The sequence below is a fragment of the Panthera onca genome, chromosome X, assembly GCF_046562875.1.
Source record: "Panthera onca isolate mPanOnc1 chromosome X, mPanOnc1 haplotype 2, whole genome shotgun sequence".
NCBI lineage: Eukaryota > Metazoa > Chordata > Mammalia > Carnivora > Felidae > Panthera > Panthera onca.
Window position 1 is genome coordinate 31,931,209 of NC_138357.1, and position 19,099 is coordinate 31,950,307.

At 49.6% G+C, this 19,099-nt stretch overlaps 1 protein-coding gene across 3 annotated transcripts in view; it reads right to left on the bottom strand.

Annotated features, from left to right (window-relative positions):
• Nucleotides 1-18,064, bottom strand: part of IL13RA1 (interleukin 13 receptor subunit alpha 1) — a 60,211-nt gene extending 42,147 nt beyond the window's left edge. Inside the window, exons 1-4 of one of the 3 annotated variants that reach the window (XM_081793276.1) lie at nt 17,850-18,048; nt 10,375-10,514; nt 3,783-3,921; nt 1,466-1,586 (exon numbers count right to left, since the gene is read on the bottom strand). In XM_081793276.1, coding sequence (XP_081649402.1) covers nt 1,466-1,586; nt 3,783-3,921; nt 10,375-10,514; nt 17,850-17,937 — 488 coding nt within the window. In that variant the 5' untranslated portion in view covers nt 17,938-18,048. Of the gene's footprint in view, nt 1-1,465; nt 1,587-3,782; nt 3,922-10,374; nt 10,515-17,849 lie in introns of all 3 variants that reach the window. The other 2 variants (XM_081793275.1, XM_081793277.1) reach the window with 2 other exon arrangements.
• Nucleotides 18,065-19,099: the final 1,035 nt, after the last annotated feature.

Sequence of the window (19,099 nt, forward strand, 5' to 3'; positions counted from 1 at the left end):
ACCCTCAAACAGTCATATGCTCTAAGAGTCTATTCCAGTAACATTCTTTTTTTTTAATGTTTATTTATTGATTTTGAGAGAGAAAGAATGAGCGGGGGAGGGGCAGAGAGAGAGAGAGGGAAAGAGAATCTCAAGCAGGCTCCACGCTTTCAGCGCAGAGCCCGACGTGGAGCTCGGTCTCACAAACCGTGAGATCATGAGCTGAGCCAAAACCAAGAGTTGGACGTCCAACCAACTGAGCCACCCAGGCGCCTCTATTCCAGTAACATTCTTGAAATGACAAAATTATAGAGATAGAGAACAGATTAGTAGTTGCCAGAGGTCAGAGACTTGGGGGAAAGTAATGCAGGGTGAGGGGGTGCAGAAAGGAGTAGGGTATGGCTATACAATGGCAACTCAGGGGATCCTTGTGGTTATGGAACTATTCTATATTTACACATGTGATAAAATTGCATAGGACTACACACACACACACACACACACACACACACACACACACGGTTGCATGTGACACAGGTGAAATTTGAATTAGGTAGGTGGATTGTACCCACAGCAACTTTCTGGGTTTGATATTGCATTCTGCTTACAGACAGATAAACGGTACACTGGGATCTCCCTGTGCGTTTTTTTTGCAACATCCTCGGGATCTACAATTTTTAAAGATATTTTTAGAAAGTAGACACCAAAAGCAGATGCATTTTCTACTGAAGCATACTGCCCCCCTCTTGGGTCTGTGAAAAGAATAGCAATAAAGAAGATGTGATTGTTGGGGCGCCTGGGTGGCTCAGTCGGTTAAGTGTCCGACTTCGGCTCAGGTCATGACCTCACGGTCCGCGAGTTTGAGCCCCACGTCGGGCTCTGTGCCGACAGCTCTGAGCCTGGAGCCTGCTTCCGATTCTGTGTCTCCCTCTCTCTCTGCCCCTCCCCTGTTCATGCTCTGTCTCTCTCTGTCTCAAAAATAAATAAACATTAAAAAAATTTTTTTTAAAAAGATGTGATTGTTGAATCACTGTGTTGTACACCTGAAGCTAATAGAACATTGTATTTTAATTATACCTCAATTAAAAACAATGATAAATGAAGCCAAAAAAACAGGTTGTTCTTTTTCAGTTTTGGTTTTTTGTTTGTTTTAAATGTTTATGTATTTATTTTGGGTGAGACAGAGTACAAATGGGGGAAGGGCAAGAGAGGGATGCAAAGAGAGAGACGGATACAGAGAGAGAGAGAGAGAGAGAGAGAGAGAGAGAATCCCAAGCAGACTGTATGTTGTCAGCACAGAGCCCGACGTGGGGCTCGAACTCACGAACCGTGAGATCGTGACGTGGGCCGAGATCAAGAGTCGGACGCTCGACCGACTGAGCCACCCAGGGGCCCCTCGGTTTCGGTTTTTAATTAGGTGAGAGCCCAGTGCTCTCCAAACAAAAGCGATCCATTCCTCCCCCGCAAGTCTCCTGTGCACACTCACCAGTAGTAGAGAGTATAGTTGGTGTCGGGACTTGTGTTCCTTCCAGGGAGCCAAGTACACTTCATGTAGCTCAGGTTGTGCCAAACGCATTGGAGCTCAGTCACAGCAGACTCAGGATCACCTGCAATATCCAGCCAAGGGTTTAGGCTCCTTCTTTCCCCGCCAGGCAAACCTGCCAATCCCTCTGGGGCATGGGGGACGGTGAGAGTGTCTTCCCAGAAAGCCAATCCCTAATCTCTCATGCCATTTTACCCACAAGGCACCCAGGATGGAGAAAACCCAAATCTGACTCGCTCAAAACTCTCTCTCTCACCTCCAGATACCGAGGAAATAGCTTTACCCTCCCTGCGGGACCCTAACTTTGTAGCCCTAACTGGAGAGAGAGTCTAAAGGTCAAATAGTGTTTCAATCGTAGGAAGTGACTACGGAATTCCTAAATGAAAGCGAAAATACAAACGACCCATATATACCTACCTGTCATTCAAGAAAACAAGTCTACTGAGTCACCATCACCTTCCTGTCTTTTGACCCCTACTAACACATCTTGTTTTAAAGACTAAACAAGCATTCCTCCTGAAGCAACTTGGGGAAAAGTTAAGCATAACATCACTCTTGGTAGTTGTTGGCTGTGGATTATGACTTTACGAGCCCTATCGTCTTTATCATCTGAAATCTCGACCTTTATAAAGCGTTTGGAGTTAAGGCATCATGTCACCAAGTTAAACGCCTCTGTTTAAAATGCAAACTTGCTATCCCTGGGGATTCTTGAAGGGGTACTGGACTGAGCTGTCGTCAACTGTTTTACTGGCACAGTACGATGTAGGCTTTTTCAGATTATTCCTTAAACTCCCAAAGAAATGAGAAAAGGGGAGCTAAGTCGTTTTAAACCATGTTCCCAGCCTCATGGCAGTACTGAATTTTATCCTTTTACAAAGAGGACTTCATATACTTTTGATAGGTGCAAGGCAGGGAGAGAGGATGGTCTGGAGACCGGGCCACATAGCGCTAAGGTCCGGTGGTGGGAGAGGGAACCCTCCAAACAAGGGGCAACGTGACATTAACAGATAGTACGTACACAGGATTTGCTCTTGCCAGGCCCTCCTCTAACTACCTCACCTCGAGTGACTTACATCAGCTTTTCAACGGTCCTGGCAGGAAGTACTGTCATCATCCCCATTTTACAGATGAGGAAAGTGAAGGCGGGAGGGGCTAAGTGACCTGCCGAAGGTCACACGGCTACTGGTTGGCAGAGCTGAGACTTCAACTTGGACATCTGCTCTCTGGCAGCCCTGCTCTTAATCAGTATACACCCCTCCCTCCGTGCGAGCCAAGAGCCAGAAGAATCTGGGTGATGGGCGGGAAGGGAACTGGGGGCCAATGACCGACCTGACTACGTGACAGCTGTGCCCAGGGCTGGTCTTGAACTGGAGCAGGGCCCGCGGGCCCCTTTTCCTTTTCTAACACCTTTCCCCAAATACGTCCCGTTTATCAAGCTAATCTTTCTAAAGAGGAAGACAGTATTTTGGCTTTTTCAAGGTACTGGACCTGTAATCTAAAGACCTAGGGCAACTCACTCAGTTCCCCTCTTCCTCATGGAATGGGTCCTGGTAACTTGCTCACATCACAAGACAAGCTGGGGCTCCTGGGTGACGCAGTCGGTTAAGCATCTGACTCGATTTCAGCCCAGGTCATGATCTCACGGTTGTGAGACTGAGCCCCGCTTCAGTCTCCACGCTGGGCATGGAACCTGCTTAAGATTCTCTCTCTCCCTCTCCCTCTGTTCCTCGCCTACTTGCAGGCTCGCTCTCCCTACCAAAAAAAAAAATTAAAAAAAAAAAAAACACAACAAGCTTATGAGGCTTAATTTAGGGGAGGGGTGTATATGTGTGTATATCACATTCCAAATTACTTATTTTTGAGAGGGGTGGGAGGGGCAGAGAGAGAGGGAGACAGAGGATCCAAAGCGAGCTCTGCACTGACAGCAACGAGCCCAATGCAGGGCTCGAACTCACGAACCATGAGATTGTGGCCTGAGCCGAAGCCAGACGCTCAACTGACTGAGCCACCCAGACACACCCGTATTCCGAATTATTAAGTGCTGTGTAACTACCAGGCATTTACTCAAGTTGTGAGCACTTCAAAAGCAGGGACATTCTCATATTTATCATTGTGTTGTCAGCACCTAGCACAATGCCTGGAGCTTATCAGACTCAGCAAGTATCTGAAAATTGAATGAATTAATGAACACCGAACATGGGCATATGGATAATCCGGATTGATGCTCTAAATACCACCAAACAGTGCTTTCAGCTGTTACCTTCAGGGGGCGGGGTGCATTTTTCCACCAAAATGCTAGGATTGTCACTTTCATTGGTGCTACACTGGGATCCCACTTGCAGACAAATCCTCTCGTTCAGGGGCACTTCTTTTGAACGATGGGTTTCAGGAGCAATTTTCTAAGGTTAGGAAGTTTTAAAAAGGCGTTACTGTAGCAAATACACAGAAATACACTCAGCTAATAAAACATTGGCATGTTCAAATGTGTAAAAAAAAATGGAAAGTTATCGGATGGCATAAAACAGTGACTTTCAACCTGGGGTGATTTTGCTTCCCCCGCCCCCCCCCGCCGAGGACTTTTGATAAAGTCTAAGATATTTTTGGTCACCGGAACGTAGGAGGGGGCTGCCACTGGCGTCTAGTAGGCAGCGGCCAAGGATGCTGCTCAACATGGTACAAGGCACAGGACAGCCTTCCCTCCCCTTACGACCAAGAATTATCCCGCACCAAATCTCAGCAGTGCCACGGCTGAGAAACCCCAGTACAGATAAAAGACAATTTCCTACATTTTAAATGTACAAACATTATGACATTTACCTATAAACCTACTAGGCTAACACATCAACTGTCTAAAAGCAACTTTAAAGGAAACACAATAAGATGATCAATATTCCATTCCTAACCAGATGCAGTATCATGATCAAGATCAAGGTGAAAAACTGCTTTAAGAATCCAGTGACCCTGGTCACCTCTGAGGGCAGGAAGTAAAGGAGGGCCTGGGGACCACAGAGAGATTTTTCATTAAACATCTTCCTGCACTGTTTGGCCATTTTTAAAAAATCTTATTTATTTTTGAGAGAGAGGCAGAGACAGAGACAGAGCGTGAGCGGGGGAGGGGCAGAGAGAGAGGGAGACACAGAATCCGAAACAGGCTCCAGGCTCCGAGCGGTCAGCACAGAGCCAGACACGGAGCACGAACCCACAGACCGCGAGATCATGACCTGAGCCGAAGTCGGACGTTTAACCGACTGAGCCACCCCGGTGCCCCATGTCTGACCATTGTGACTACCTCACACCCGCACAGAAATGTCAAGGGTTGTTCAGAGAACCACACCCTCATTCTGAAGAGTAGATGACCGTTCCTGACAGCATACAGATATAAATCACAAGTCTGGTGGTTAGGATTTAGAATGAGGAGATTAGAGGGCTCTTTAGGAAATTAACATTTCCCAAACTGACAGAGTTGGAATAATTCTGAAGCTGCTTTTAATCAGGGCTCCAAGGAGCTTCCTGTTTTGCAATAGTTTCTGACTCAAGTTGGAGATAGCACTTCCTTTCATAAACGTGCTGCCGGCCCTGAAGTGAAAACCTTGTCACGGCTGCCTCTGTCTGCCATCCTAAAGAGCTGCTCTGCCATTTCAGAGGCCGGCTGCCAGCTGAGTGTAAGGACAACTGTGAGATGCCCCCGAAAGCAAGACGTTAAGGGCGCCCTCTGAGAGGGAGCTGGTAAATCAACAATTAATGAATCACAGCAAAGACAGGAAAAACATCACATCAGAGACTGAAGGGCTTTAGGCCCAGGCACAACAGCACCCTGAAAAGGGACTTACCTGGTCAGCCCTGAGGAAACAAAGAAAAAGAAAGGTGTGTGAGCAGAACACACCTGGCCAGCAGAAGGTTCGGGGGGGGGGGGGGGGGGATCTAGCTCCACGGACACTATTTCTGGGCCACCGGCAAAGCTCTGCCTTTCTGCAGTGGGACCTCCAGCCGCTCTTAGCCAAATACATTTTCACAACTCATTTCTGATCCTTCACAAGAAACCGACTCACCATTTGGCTTTCTGTGGCGGTGCTGCCTACAGGGATGGAACACGCCGGTTATGCCAGCACAAAGCTTTCTGGAATTTTTTTTTTTTTTCCCCCGAGAGAGCTCTCACGGCAAAGGAAGGAATCGGCCCTCGAGAGTGGACTGCGTGCCGAGGAGGTGAGGGCTCTCGGCCCGTGAAAGCGGAGACCGGCCCCGGGACCGTGGGCAGGGAGGCGCGAAGGCCCGGGGATGCAAATGTCACCCACCTCCCAGTCTCACCAAGCACCAGTCCCATGTAGCTCGAGGTAAGTTAATATGCAATTGGCACGAAAGAAGTAGAAATCCCAACTGTCAACGACCGCCAAGTCCAGCACACCTTTATCAGACAAGGAACTAAACCCCTTCCAGCAGATCTTGATGAGGTACGTGCGATGGCTCCCACGTGACTTTCGGCCAGCTGCAGTGACTCATTCCACGGGTAGCTGCTGTATGACACGAGGCTCCACCCCTCAGGGAATCTGGGCTCCTTTGAAAATGTATCAAAATCCAAGGCCAGAGTCCTGAAGTGATCCCTCCCCCTCAGGACCAACGTTCATTTGGCCGGATCACACCTTTCCCAATTCCAGATTCCTTTCTCAGTAGGAAAAGCGCGCCGGCCTCGGCTTTTGCCTCTCTGGATGCCTGGATGGCACAACAGCTCTTTAATTTATTCACCTAGTGAGACTTGCCTATCTCTTGGTGATGAAAGATACCTAATCTGATGCCAAAGCACATAAATCAACGTTCTTTTAACAACAACCAGCCAAAAAAACAAAAACAAAACCTGATGCCAGATCCTTCTTCGACTCACCAGACTGGGAAACTAGGAGATATTGCTACAACAATGGTGGAGGGCAGCCACTTAAAACTAATCTTGTATTTAAAAAAAAAAAAAATCGTGTATGAATCCCTGTCTCTTGTGTTCATGGCCCTCCAATCTGAAGACTGAAAGTGACCTCAAGGGTTTATCTCATTTAGCAACGTAAGACCTCTAGACGGTCTCACAAGCCCCCCTAACATGTACAAACTATCCTAAAGCCACTACTGCGATCTGCTTCAAAGCGTATACCAGACAATCTGAGGATCTTAATGCTTTGTCCAAAGGATGGGAAGGGGAAAGGGAAACCACTCCTGCCATTCGTTCTCAGCCTCAGGACCGAAAAACTTCAAAAGGTCACATGGGAAATCTCCCATCATTGATTAGAAGAGATAATCCGTGTTTCTCACAACTGTGGCACTGACAGCACCAACGGTCAGAGGTCAGGGGGCTGGAATATAAATGAGCAGGCCTCAGGCAGAGGTCACTCTTCATGGTTTCCATCTGGTCTCCCCAGGGGCAAAATGGAGGGTGATGTTAGGTTGAACCATATGACCTATAAAAGCAACAATTTCATGTGATTCGACGTAACAAGAAAAAGAAGAGGAAAAAGGGACGATTATGGAACATGAGCTCGGGGCCCGGTGCATTGCGAACATCCTCTCCTCTAACGCACGCGCCGCTGACATCGGGTGCGTCCCACCCCGGCATTTTACAAACAAGGAAATGAAGGCTCGGAGAGGTTAAGTGACCTGCCCAGGGTCACACGCCTTGACAGGGGAAGAGACACACCGTCAAACCCAATCCTCTCTGATTCCACTGCCTCCTACGGTCGCTTGCAAGTGTCAGTTTCTGTATCTCTCCTGTGGAGTCGGCCCCATTTCCAGGCTACGATACCACCGTGTCTACCCGACCGACCCTCGAGCGTGCTTGGCTGGCTAACGAACGTGGACCTGTTAGAAGAAAAGGTGACCTCTCCTCGTTTTCAACGCGACACTTAGGCGAAGCCCTTAAATAAGGTCTCTTCTGTGATTTCGCAGGGGCTGAAGTACTGAGAGTTGCCCCTAAGAATCCAAATGCCTGATGGCCCCTCCTTAGGAACAAGAGGAAGCCGACAGAGCGGAAGGGGAACTCAACTCCTGAGCTCAACTTCTGCATTGAGGGCATCTCCTTTTTGTCGGCTTGCTTTTTTTTTTTCTTTCTCTTTTTTCATTGAAGTATAGTTGACGTACTAGTTTCAGGTGCGCAAAACAGGGATGCGACGTTTATGTCCCTTACTCAGCGGTCCCCCTGACGGTAGGTCTGGTCACCATCTGTCACCGCACAAACTTCTTGGAATATTGTTGGCTGTCTTCCCGACGCCGTGGTCTTTGCTGTCATGGCTTATTTATTTTATAACTGAAAGCTTGTACGGCTTAATCCCCTACACCTACTTTGCCCATTCGTCCCCTGCAACCATCAGCTTGTCCTCTGTGCCCGTGAATCGGTTTCTGTCTTGTTTTGTGTGTTCGTTTGTTTTTTTTCGAGTCCACGTGAGTGGAATCACAGGGTATTTGTCTTTGGCCCATCGGCGTTGTCACGGATGGCAACATTTCTTTCTGTTTTATGGCCGAGTCACATGATGCTGTATAAATATACCACATCTTCTTCATCACTTCATCTTCCCTACCGTGACCATTGTGAGTAATGCTGCAATAAACGTAGGGGTGCACCGGGGCGCCTGGGTGGCTCAGTCGGTGAATCGTCCGACTTCGGCTCAGGTCACGATCTCACGGTCCGTGAGTTCGAGCCCCGCGTCGGGCTCTGGGCTGACAGCTCGGAGCCTGGAGCCTGTTTCGGATTCTGTGTCTCCCTCTCTCTCTGCTCCTCCCCTGTTCATGCTCTGTCTCTCTCTGTCTCAAAAATAAATAAACGTTAAAAAAAAAAAAAAAGTAGGGGGTGCATGTATCTTTTTGAATTAGTGTCTCCATTTTCTTCAGATGAATACCCAGAAGTGGAACTGCTGGACCATAGGGCAGTTCTCTTTTTAATTTCTTGAGGAACCTCCATATTGTTTTCCAGAACTTACAGTCCCACCAACAGTGCAGGAGGGTTCCCTTCTCTCCACATGGTCACCAACACTTGATATTTCTGGTCCTTTTTTTTTTTTTTTTTTTTTTTTTTTTTTTAAGATTTTGTCTTTAAGTAATCGCTACACCCAATGTGGGGCTCAAACTTAGAACCCTGAGATCAAGAGTCGCATGCTCTACTGACTGAGCCAGCCAGGCACCCAGATATTTCTTGTCCTTTTGATACTAGCCATCCTGACAAGTATGAAGCAATAGATCTAATTGTGGTTTTGATTTGCATTCCCTGACGATGAGTGATGTTGAGCATCTTTTCATGTGTCTGTTGGCCATCTGGATGTCTTCTTTGGAAAAAATGTCTATTCGGGTCTAGAGGACCTCTTTTTTTTTTAATGTTAGAGTGTGTGTGTAAGTGGGGGAGAGGGACAGAGGGACAGACGGAGAGAATCCCAGTCAGGCTCCGTGCTCAGCATGGAGTCCGTCCTGGGGCTCGAGCCCATGACCCTGGGAACATGACCTGAGCTGAAATCAAGAGTGGGACGTTCATCCGACTGAGCCACCCAGAGGACCTCTTAAAATGCAAATATTTCTGGGGTGCCTGGGTGGCTCAGTCGGTTAAGCATCCGATTCTGGATTTCGGCTCCGGTCATGATCTCAGGGTCACGATCTCACGGTCTTGAGGTGGAGCCCCACATCAGGCTCCACGCTAGGCATGGAGCCTGCTTAAATACTTTCCTCTCTCTCTAAAAAAAAAAAAAAAAAAAAAAAAGCAAATACCCTGAGTAGCCTCAATTCTCTATCAATGGACACCTAACCCGTAATTAACACCCCAGCAGAAAAGGGGGAAGAAAGGCAGATTAGTAAGTTTCCCTCAAGAGGAAGAGCCTGTTTCATCCTTGCTTTATTAAGCTTTCACATACATGATTTTCCGTGTCCCAGAAAGCCAGAGAAGAGAGTAGAGCCACACTTTTACACAGCAGGAAACTAAGGCTCAGAGAGGTTCAAGAACTTACCCCAGGCCACAGGGATCGCTGAGTGGCCACCAACTAGAGCCTAGTTCTCCTGACTCCCCCTGCTGCCAGGCTGCATGAACATGATGATTCCACGGTTCGCTGATCCAAAGCACTGTCCCTAGTAACAACTTCTCCCATTCAGCCTTCTCATAGTCCCTGACAAATTCAACCCCAACCACCCCTGACCTCTCCCCTCAACTGAAAGAAGGTATAAAGATACAAAATAGTTTTGAACAGCTGATCTGATGCTTTGAAGAATCTGTCAGTTAGAAGGGGCTACAAGACGATAGGGCCCAAGAGAAAACTCCACTGGACAAGACTACTGTAAAGAATCTGAAAATTATCCAATCTTGTTAACAAAAATTCACTTATATCAGTTGACTACATCTGACTGGAAAGGCTGAAAGTTCCCCTCATTTTTCCTCAGGCATCGGGAAACCTAGCCAACCCTATCTGCCACTGATGTCTCAGTTTTTCACTTTCCATATGGCCGATTACTTTTGTGTCACATAGTTCTTACATACCTGCGTGCATGTCATTAGCAAGACGGTAAATGTGAAAACTCCCTGAGAAACTGGAAGTGTTCTATACATGCAGGCAGGAACACAGGAAGAAATGCTAACGCCATGATTTGTTGAGAGCCCAGTAGATAAAGATACCTAGTATTTCCTAACAGAGTATCTCATTGCATTTCATTATCAAATAATGAGCCAACATTTTCAAATGTTCAAACGCTCGATTTTTGTCAACAGTCATTTTCCCAGGTAAAATTTAGACGCAACCCAAGACAAAATTCCCACTTCGAAGTGAGGTTAGAATTCAGTTTATTCTTGGCTCCGGTTCAAAGTGTTCACTTTGCCTCATCAATGCAATACCTTCCAGAAAACTTACCTTATCCTGTTTGTTGTCAAAATGACTAAAATACCGTAAGGTGCAATTCGGGCTGGTTCCCTCAGGAGGGTCCCATGTCCAGATGACCGTGCAGAGGTTTTCAACAGAAACGCTCAAATTTGTCACAGGCGGCTGAGTTTCTGTTCAAATGAAGCACAAGGAGTACATTTATCAGCACTGGCCAGGGTTTTTAGTGGGTCATTTGATCCATTCCTCCAAGTCCTAGAGGCCAAGAATAGGACGACTGAGAGAACAACAGCTCCCGGGTATCAAGCCAGGCACCGTTCTAAGTCCTCTCCCCATACTAATGCACCGAATCCTCACGACCACCTTACGAGACAGGGACGAGGAGCCTCATCTTGAAGATGAAGTGACCGAGGTCAAGGACACTGAGTCACTTGCCCCACGTCCCCTAGCTCGTCAATGGCAGAGCTGGGATACAACCCAGGAAGTGTGGCTCTGGGGCCACGTTCTTAACTACTTGCTCTAGTGTGGACACGGGGAAGAGTGCAGCCTGAAATTTCTGTTTTCCTCCCGCAGGAATTCGGGGCTCCCTCTGCTCGGGATCTACAGCTCACTCGGTGCAGACACGTCAATCTCGGCAGCTCCACGGGTGGGTCTCAGCAGCGTGTCTTTAATCGTGCTTGCTAACGTGACCCGGGAACTGTGTTTTATAACTTTTCCAAAGAAGTAATGAGAAAGATTTAACAGTGCCTGTCATTCCTCTGAGGTCTGACACTAAACAGCTGGGACTGTAGCTCTGACTAATCTGAAGAGGGAAGAAGAGAGGGAAACTGAACCAGTGTCTTAAAAATGTGTTTCATTTGGAGAAAACCCACCACTGCCTCCACCAAATACTTAGTGACTCTATCGTTTTGGACCCAGCTCTATCACCAGGGAAAAGAGTTTTAAAGCTTCTGCCAAAAACGGGGAAAGACACAGAGTGGGGCAAAGGAAACACCATTTCAAACTTTGCCGAGAGCTTCTGAGACCAGGACTACCAAAATCATCCCCCGGGAACCGGATGACAGAACCTCTCTTCTACCTTTGCCACTTTTCTGTAAATTGAAAATTGTTCCAAAATAAAGTTTATTAAACTCATTAAAGAAAAAACGATCCCGGGGTGGGTGGATGGCTCAGTCAGTTAAGCGTCTTAGCTTCAGCTCAGGTCATGATCTCCCGGTTCGTGGGCGCGAGCCCCGCATCGGGCTCCGCTCCGCACTGGTGGCGAAGAGTCTGCGTGGGATTCTCTCTCTCCCTCTCTCTCTCTCTCTGCCCCTTCCCCACTTGCACTCACGTGCGTTCTCTCTCTCACACACACAAAATAAAATAAACCTTTAAAAAATAATAAAACAAATAAAGAAATGAATCCTCCCAAATTGCCCCAAGTTGCAAACTCAGTCCTTATTGATTGCTTACGGGATACCGTTGTCTTTAATTTACCCATCCGCAGAGCTCTATTTTATACTCTATGCCAACACGCTGGAGTGCACTGGGCCTCTTACATAATCCGTAAATACTTTATGCCATCACCTTCCTCTTCAACTGAACAAAAGATTCCTTTGGTCCCCAAACATCAGCCCCACAGGCACTACGTAGCTGGCATTTCCCCAAAGGCTCTGGACTCTGGATATTCATTCCCTCTCCCAACTCTTCTACCATCAGTGTTTCCCGCAAGGGTGACCAAAAGGCCCAAGTGTGGGGATGCGCAGCCCGCGGCAGGACCAGCGGAGGCAGAAAATTCCCGCTGCACTGAGTTAAAACCCAGCTAGCGTCCGGAAGCATCGACGGCTCAGGCAACAGTGCTGGCGTCGGGATTCTAAGCAACTACCGGCGTGTACGGCGGTTTCATTTTGGCCTTTCTAACGCCACATCAGCACCCGTGAAGACAAATCATTTGTCAGCTCTAGAGCCTCTAATAAGAACTCCGTTCCTCCCGAAGACTACGATCTACTCTAGGCTTATCTGCCGTATTCCGCACTTTCCAGAAACACCCGGCAGCAAACTTCCTGACGCCCTACCTTCCTACTCCCACACAAACATTGAAGCCCCGGTAATAAAAAAAATATTACCTATTTATGGTAATGTAATAAATCACACCTCAATTTTCAAGGCAATTTAAGACCTTTTAGAATCTATTTTCGGGGGTGCCTGGGTGGCTCAGTTGGTTAAGCGCCCGACTCTTGGTTTTGGCTCAGGTCATGATCTTGTGGTTTCGTGGGTTCGAGCCCCGCATCGGGCTCTGCACTGGCAGCACGGACCCTGCTGGGGATTCTCTGTCTCCCTCTCTCTCTGCCTCTACCCGACTCGTGCTGTCTCTCTCAAAATAAATCAATAAACTTTTTTAAAAAATCTGTTTTTTAACCTCGGTATTTTAATAGAACAATAGCCTGCACTATTTCCAATCTCTCAGATGGGTTTATTTTTCCCCCCATCTGTTAAGTGTCCTTTAGTCAAATCTTCTAATTGGTTTGCATTTTAGGCTACTTGTGGCTATCTGCCATCCCTTTTTTTCTCCCTAATGGTTCCTTCCATTTCTCTTGAGGTTTTTCCACTTCCTATACTTTAAAAATACACACACACACACACACACACACTCCCTCTGTCATCCTGAAACTTAAAATACAATCTCCAAACATTTAAATATACATGGATACATGTGTATGTAGGTATAACACACGGAGATACGTACGTAAATAACTGGTGACTGTACTTCTCGTACAGATCTCTAATAGCTCCTCATATGTAAGACATGATATAATTTCAGTACAGCGTAGGATTATGAGCATGGACTCTGGAGCCAGACTGCCTGAGTTCCCATCCCAGCTCTGCTACAGACTGGCTGGCAAGTTCCTTACCCTCTCTGTGCTCCAGGTTTCTTACCTATAGCATGAGGATGATCAAGAATGACCTGTCACAAAAGGGCGATTTTGAGGATGAAATGAGTTAATACAGATAAAATGCTCAGAACGGAGCCTGGCACAGAGCAAGTGTTATATAAACGTCAGCAATCTACTTGCTCTCTTTTTGAAGAAACAAAACAGTTCTAAACAGGTGCTTTGGGGGGCGCCTGGGTGGCTCAGTTGGTTAAGTGTCCGACTCTTGATTTCAGCTCAGGTCATGATCCGGGGGTCGTGGGATCGAGCCCCGCGGGCTCCGCAATGAGCGTGGAGCCTGCTTAAGATTCATTCTCCTTCCCTGTGGCCCTCTCCCCCCACTCATGCTCTCTCTCTCTCTCTCTTTAAAATAAAATAAAATAAAATAAAATAAAATAAAATAGCTGCTTTGGGGGGCGCCTGGGTGGCTCACTCGGTTAAGCATCTCACTTCGGCTCAGGTCATGATCTCGTGGTTCATGAGTTGGAGCCCCGCGTCAGGCTCTGTGCTGACAGCTCAGAGCCTGGAGCCTGCTTCAGATTCCGTGTCTCCCTCTCTCTCTCTGCCCCTCCCTTGCTCACACTCTGTCTCTCTCTTTCAAAAATGATTAAACTTAAAAAAAAAAAATAGTTGCTTTGGCTGTCTGTGAAAGGGATACGTGCCCACCGCCTGTAAGACAGAACGGGCACTTAATTCCAACCGTTCCTCAGAGGTTGATCCCTGGCTTCAGAAAGGGGAATGGGAAGGAGGGACTCAAGTAGCTACCCCCAACTAAACTTCAACCCTCAAGAGAGTCTGTACGGTCACCTCGCACAAGATTCCATTCTACTTAGAAACTGAGACGGTCAATGCTCTAATAGGGCATGTTGCTTAGATAATAGTTTTTGCTCTCTCCTATTCAATCACAGGAGATGGCAGAGGCCTGCATGTTTCGGGAAAAGTTAAGGAAATCACAACAGTCATATATGAGTCACCGCCTCCTTCCCTTACATCTACTCAGTCATCAACGTCTGTCCATTTTCTCTTGCAACATCTCTTTTAATCATCCCAATCATACCAATGTGCTCTTCTGGGCCTGCGAGACAGGCTGACACCAGTAAGTCATGGCCCTGGACAGGAGGCATTCACCACGCATCTTTCTTTCTTTCTTTTTGTTTAAATCTTACTTATTTTGAGAGCGAGAGACAGAGACAGAGAGAGAGAGAGCGCATGAGCAGGGGAGGAGCAGAGAGAAGGAGAGAGCAAATCCCGAGCAGGCTTCGTGCTGTCAGCACAGAGCCCGACACGGGGCTCGAACTTGCAAACTGTGAGATCATGACCTGAGCCGAAATCAAGGGTCAGACGCTTAACCGACTGAACCACACAGGCGCCCCCACAACACATCTTTCTAGTGGACAACTTCAACCCTAGAGTCCTGCCCAGCTTTACACTCCAGCGAGTCCTGTCACCCGGTCAAGTCTCCCTGCTTGCTTCTCCTCTGGTGTCATTCCCCTCACGCTGTGCCCCACTCCAGGCCCTCATGGGCAAATGAAACTCTTCTGCCTGGACTGACTCTGTCAACACACCCTCCTGCCAAGCCGGGCTGCTTGCTGCCCACAAGGGAGCACCGTCTCACCCTCATTTCTGGGTCTCTCCTCTGGCTGTTCTGCCCTGACTGGGAAGAACTTCTCCACCTACTCAAATTCCACCCATCCTGAAGGTCTAGCTCAAGTTTTACCTCTTCCCCACAACTACCAGTCCTCACAGCTTCCCCTCTTCTGAACGCCTACAGTGTTTATTATTTGGACCACACGGTCTGGCAATTAGAAAGCGAGTCTCCAATATACGATCAATCACTTCAAAGCAAATGACCTGTCCATCTGTTCATGGGTCCCAATCAATCCTACCTGCTACTCTGGGAGGTGGCCAGCTCCTCTCCCAGCCAAGGACTCCCCTCCCTTCTACAGAGGGAGGCACTGAATACAGGGGTCAGGGCATGACCTCTGGAGTCAGGCTGCCCAGATTGGACGCCTAGCTCCACTCTACCACCCACAAGACTTGGAGCAAGACTCTTAGCCTCACTGTGCCCAGCTACCTTATATCCAAAATGGGACTAACGGCAACACCTATAGGATAGGTTTTGTGTAAAGATTAAATGAAACAACACAAATGGAAGACTCAGAACGCCGCCTGGCATAAAGAATATTAAGCACTATATAAATGCTAGTTGTTGTTATTAAGACATGCCAGCATGTGGACTATCAGACTAAGCAGACTAAATTAAGCTTGTAACCTAATCATTTTATGAACACAGAAGATTAGAGCTGGAAGAGCCCTTAGAACTTACAGGTGAGGCACCTGGGTGGCTCAGTTGGTTGAGCGTCCAACTCTTTTAAAAAAAAAAAGCTTTTTAATGTTTATTTACTCTTGAGAGAGACAGAGACAGAGTGTGAGCAGGGGTGGGACAGAGAGAGAGGGAGACACAGAATCCAATGCAGGCTCCAGGCTCTGAGCTGCCAGCACAGAGCCCGACACGGGGCTCGAACCCATGAACCATGAGATCATGGCCTGAGCCGAAGTCAGATGCTTAACTGACTGAGCCACCCAGGCACCCTGAGCGTCTGACTCTTGATACTGGCCCAGGCTGCGATCTCATGGTTCGTGCGATTGAGCCCTGTGTCGAGCTCTGGGTTAACAGCCACGGAGCCTGTTTGGGATTCTCTCTCTCTCTCTCTCTCTCTCTCTCGACTCCTCCCCCGCACTCTCTGTCTCTCTCTCAAAATAAATAAACATTTAAAAAAAAAAAAAAAAGAACTTACAGATGAGAAAACTGCCACACAAGAAAAGGGAAATGATGAACCCAGAGTCCCACAGCTGGGAGATATCAGACCACTAAAACTCAAGTCCCCTCCTTCTTTTTTTCTTCACCGTATCTCATTGAAATTTTATCAATATTTCTTTTTTTTTTTTTTTAAGTCATCTCTATACCCAGCATGGGGCTTGAACTCACAACCCTGAGATCAAGAGTCACATGCTCCACTGATGGAGCCCAGCCAGAGGCCCCGCAATTTTATCAATATTTCTAATGGGAAAAAAGTTTCTGTATTCTAAGTAACCAAAGTTACCAAAGAACTGCTGAGACAAAACTGATTAAGTTGGGGGTTGCCGGTATTGCCTAGAAGGCCAGCTGTTGTTTCAGGTGCGTGTGGGAGGCCGCAGGAGGCAGGGTGTTGGAGCAGGACCATGAACATCAGGAGACTAAGGAGACAGGTGACCCTAAATAAGTCCCTTGCCTTCTCTGGATTTCATTTCCCCACAGGATATGGGAATCCGATGTTCCCAACTGAACTACACTCCACGGTTGTCCGCTAACCTCCAGAGCTCGGCCCAGTGCTAAACAAGGCAGACGCTTGAATAATTATTAACCGAAAACTTCCAACCTGCCTCCGGCCTCCGCTTTAAATGCCACCTTTTCAAGTAAGGCCTTCCCACTTCACCCTGTTTATAATGGCAAACCCCTTCTCCGCTTCGTTTTTCTTCATTGTACTCAGCGCCGTCCCACACACCTGATATGTTACTTTTCCCTCCTCTCTGACTCTGCCAAGAGCCTAGAAGCTGTACAGGGCAGGGGCTGGCTCCGTCTATTTCACTCACCGCTGCATCCGCAGCCCCGAGAACCCTGGCACGGAGCTGAGTGCATACGTTTTGTTGACTGAATCAATAAGGGGCATCAAGATTTCCTAATCAACGTTTCAACTTGGGTTTCAAAGCACAACACACTGATGGAAATGCAATCAGCAAATTGTGGGTGTTTGTGTCAATATGGTAATAAGACCTCTCCGATGTGGTCACCCAACGCGCCCAGGAGGCCGCTCAAGCCAGGAGCTGTCCGTGAAAAAGTCATCAGCCCCCAGCTTTTCACAGTGTAACTCCGCCGGGCCGATTAACGAAAAGTTGCCACACGGGGTGAGGGCTACATGCGACCCCTCTGTAGTATCTCTGCAACTCGTCTGTAAGCCGACAATCGTTTCCAAACGTAAAGGTTAGTAAAGAAAACAAAAAGGCATCCACCCGGATGCTGCTCCCGGTTTCCCAACGGATTTCTTGAACGCCGGGGAGGCGGGGGCCCTCGCGTCTTTCTTCTACGAGGACCGGGGTCTCCAGGAGTTCCCTTCAACTCCCACCGCCTCACTCACAAGGAGCCCCGGCGCGACCCCGGCTCGCCCCGGCCTCGGTCGCCGTCCGCGCGGCTTCCTGGCCCCTCATCCCCTCCCGGACGACCTCGCGGGTCCTGACCCGCCGCCCTCCGACGCCGCGGGCATGTTTCCGTCCGGCGCCCGGGCGCCGGGCTCTTCCCGACGGCGCGAGGGAAGTACGGCGGCGAGTCGTCGTCCTGCCCCGCCGCCGCCGCTGCCGCCACCGCCTGCGACCCGGGAACGCCCCGTCGCTCCCGGGTCCCCAACCTCAAACCGGGCGCCGGAGGCTGCGGTCGCCGGGCGTCGTGAGGACCGCCCCCCCCCCAACCCCCCGGCGCCCTCCCTCGCCGCAGCCCTCGACCCCTGTCCGCCGCGACCCCAGCCGCCCCCTCGGCCGCCGCCCCGGGCCCGCGGCCGCACTCACCGGTGGGCGCGGCGCCCCCGCCGCCGCCGCCGCCGCCGGCGCAGAGCAGCAGCGCCCACAGCCCGCAGAGCCGCGCCGGCCGCTCCATGCAGCCCCTCTCCTCGGAGCCCGGCCGGGCTGCGGGCTCGAGCAGTCTCCGCCTCCTTCGCTCCCTCTCCCACTTCCCGGCTCCGCCGCCCTGGAGGCTGGGGGCCGGCGCAGACCGGAAAGGCCGCCCCGCCCACCCGCCGCAGGTAACCCGAGCCGCGAGCCGCGAGCCGCGGGCGCGGGCGGAGGGGGCGGGGCGCCGGCCCCCCCCCCCCCCCCCCAACCGCCTCCCGCGCCTCCCGCGCCTCCCGCGCCTCGCGCCGCACCTGGCCCCGCCGCCGCCCCGCGTCCCCCCCCTCCCGGAGCCCCGGCTCGGCTCGGGCCGCGCTGAACTTCCTCGACCGCGTCGCGGCCCGGCCCGGGCGCCCGCCGGTCCCGCCCTCCCCCCCTCCGCGCGCGGGAGGCAGCCCCGGCCGGCGTCGCCGCTCCGTGCGGACCTGCGGGGCCTGGGTCGTGGCGGGGCCGGGACGAGGGCCACCTACGGGAAGCAGCCTCGGCCCGGGAGTCGGGAGGCGCGGCTGCTAATCGTCGGCCTCTGAGCCCTAGTTTCCTAAACTCTGACTCCAGGTTTAGTAATCCCAACCCCACCTCCCACGGTGGGCTGGGCTCCAAGTGCACAGCGGGGACTTCGCAGGGGCGTGCTTGGTGAATAGGCCGAAAGGTGTATCGGGAAGCTGGTAACACATAATGTGGCGTCGGGGTTGGGGGAGAGCAAAAGTTTTCATGTGAAGGACAGTGCCATACTATGTACAGTTCTTGCATTTTAAAAGCGCACATGCACCTTTCTACATAATTCTTTTTTACCGGTTTAGGCCGAAGGACACACACTGAATACAGAAAGTGGGTGACCGTGAAGGTCAATGAGGCTGGGGATGGAGGAAAATGGGAACCCTTGTTACTTTCCTATTGCTGCTGTAACACATTACCATAAATTCAGTGACTTAGCACAGTTTTATTAGCGTTCTGGAAGTCAGAAGTCTCACTGGGCCAAACTCAAGGCGTGAGCAGAGCTGTGTTCCTTCTGGGGGTTCCGAGAGAGATTCCGGTTTAAAAAAAATTTTTTTAATGTTTATTTAGTTTTGAGAGAGAGACCCCGACAGAACCGAGGGGGGGAAGGGCAGAGAGAGAGGGAGACACAGAATCCGATGCAGGCTCCAGGCTCT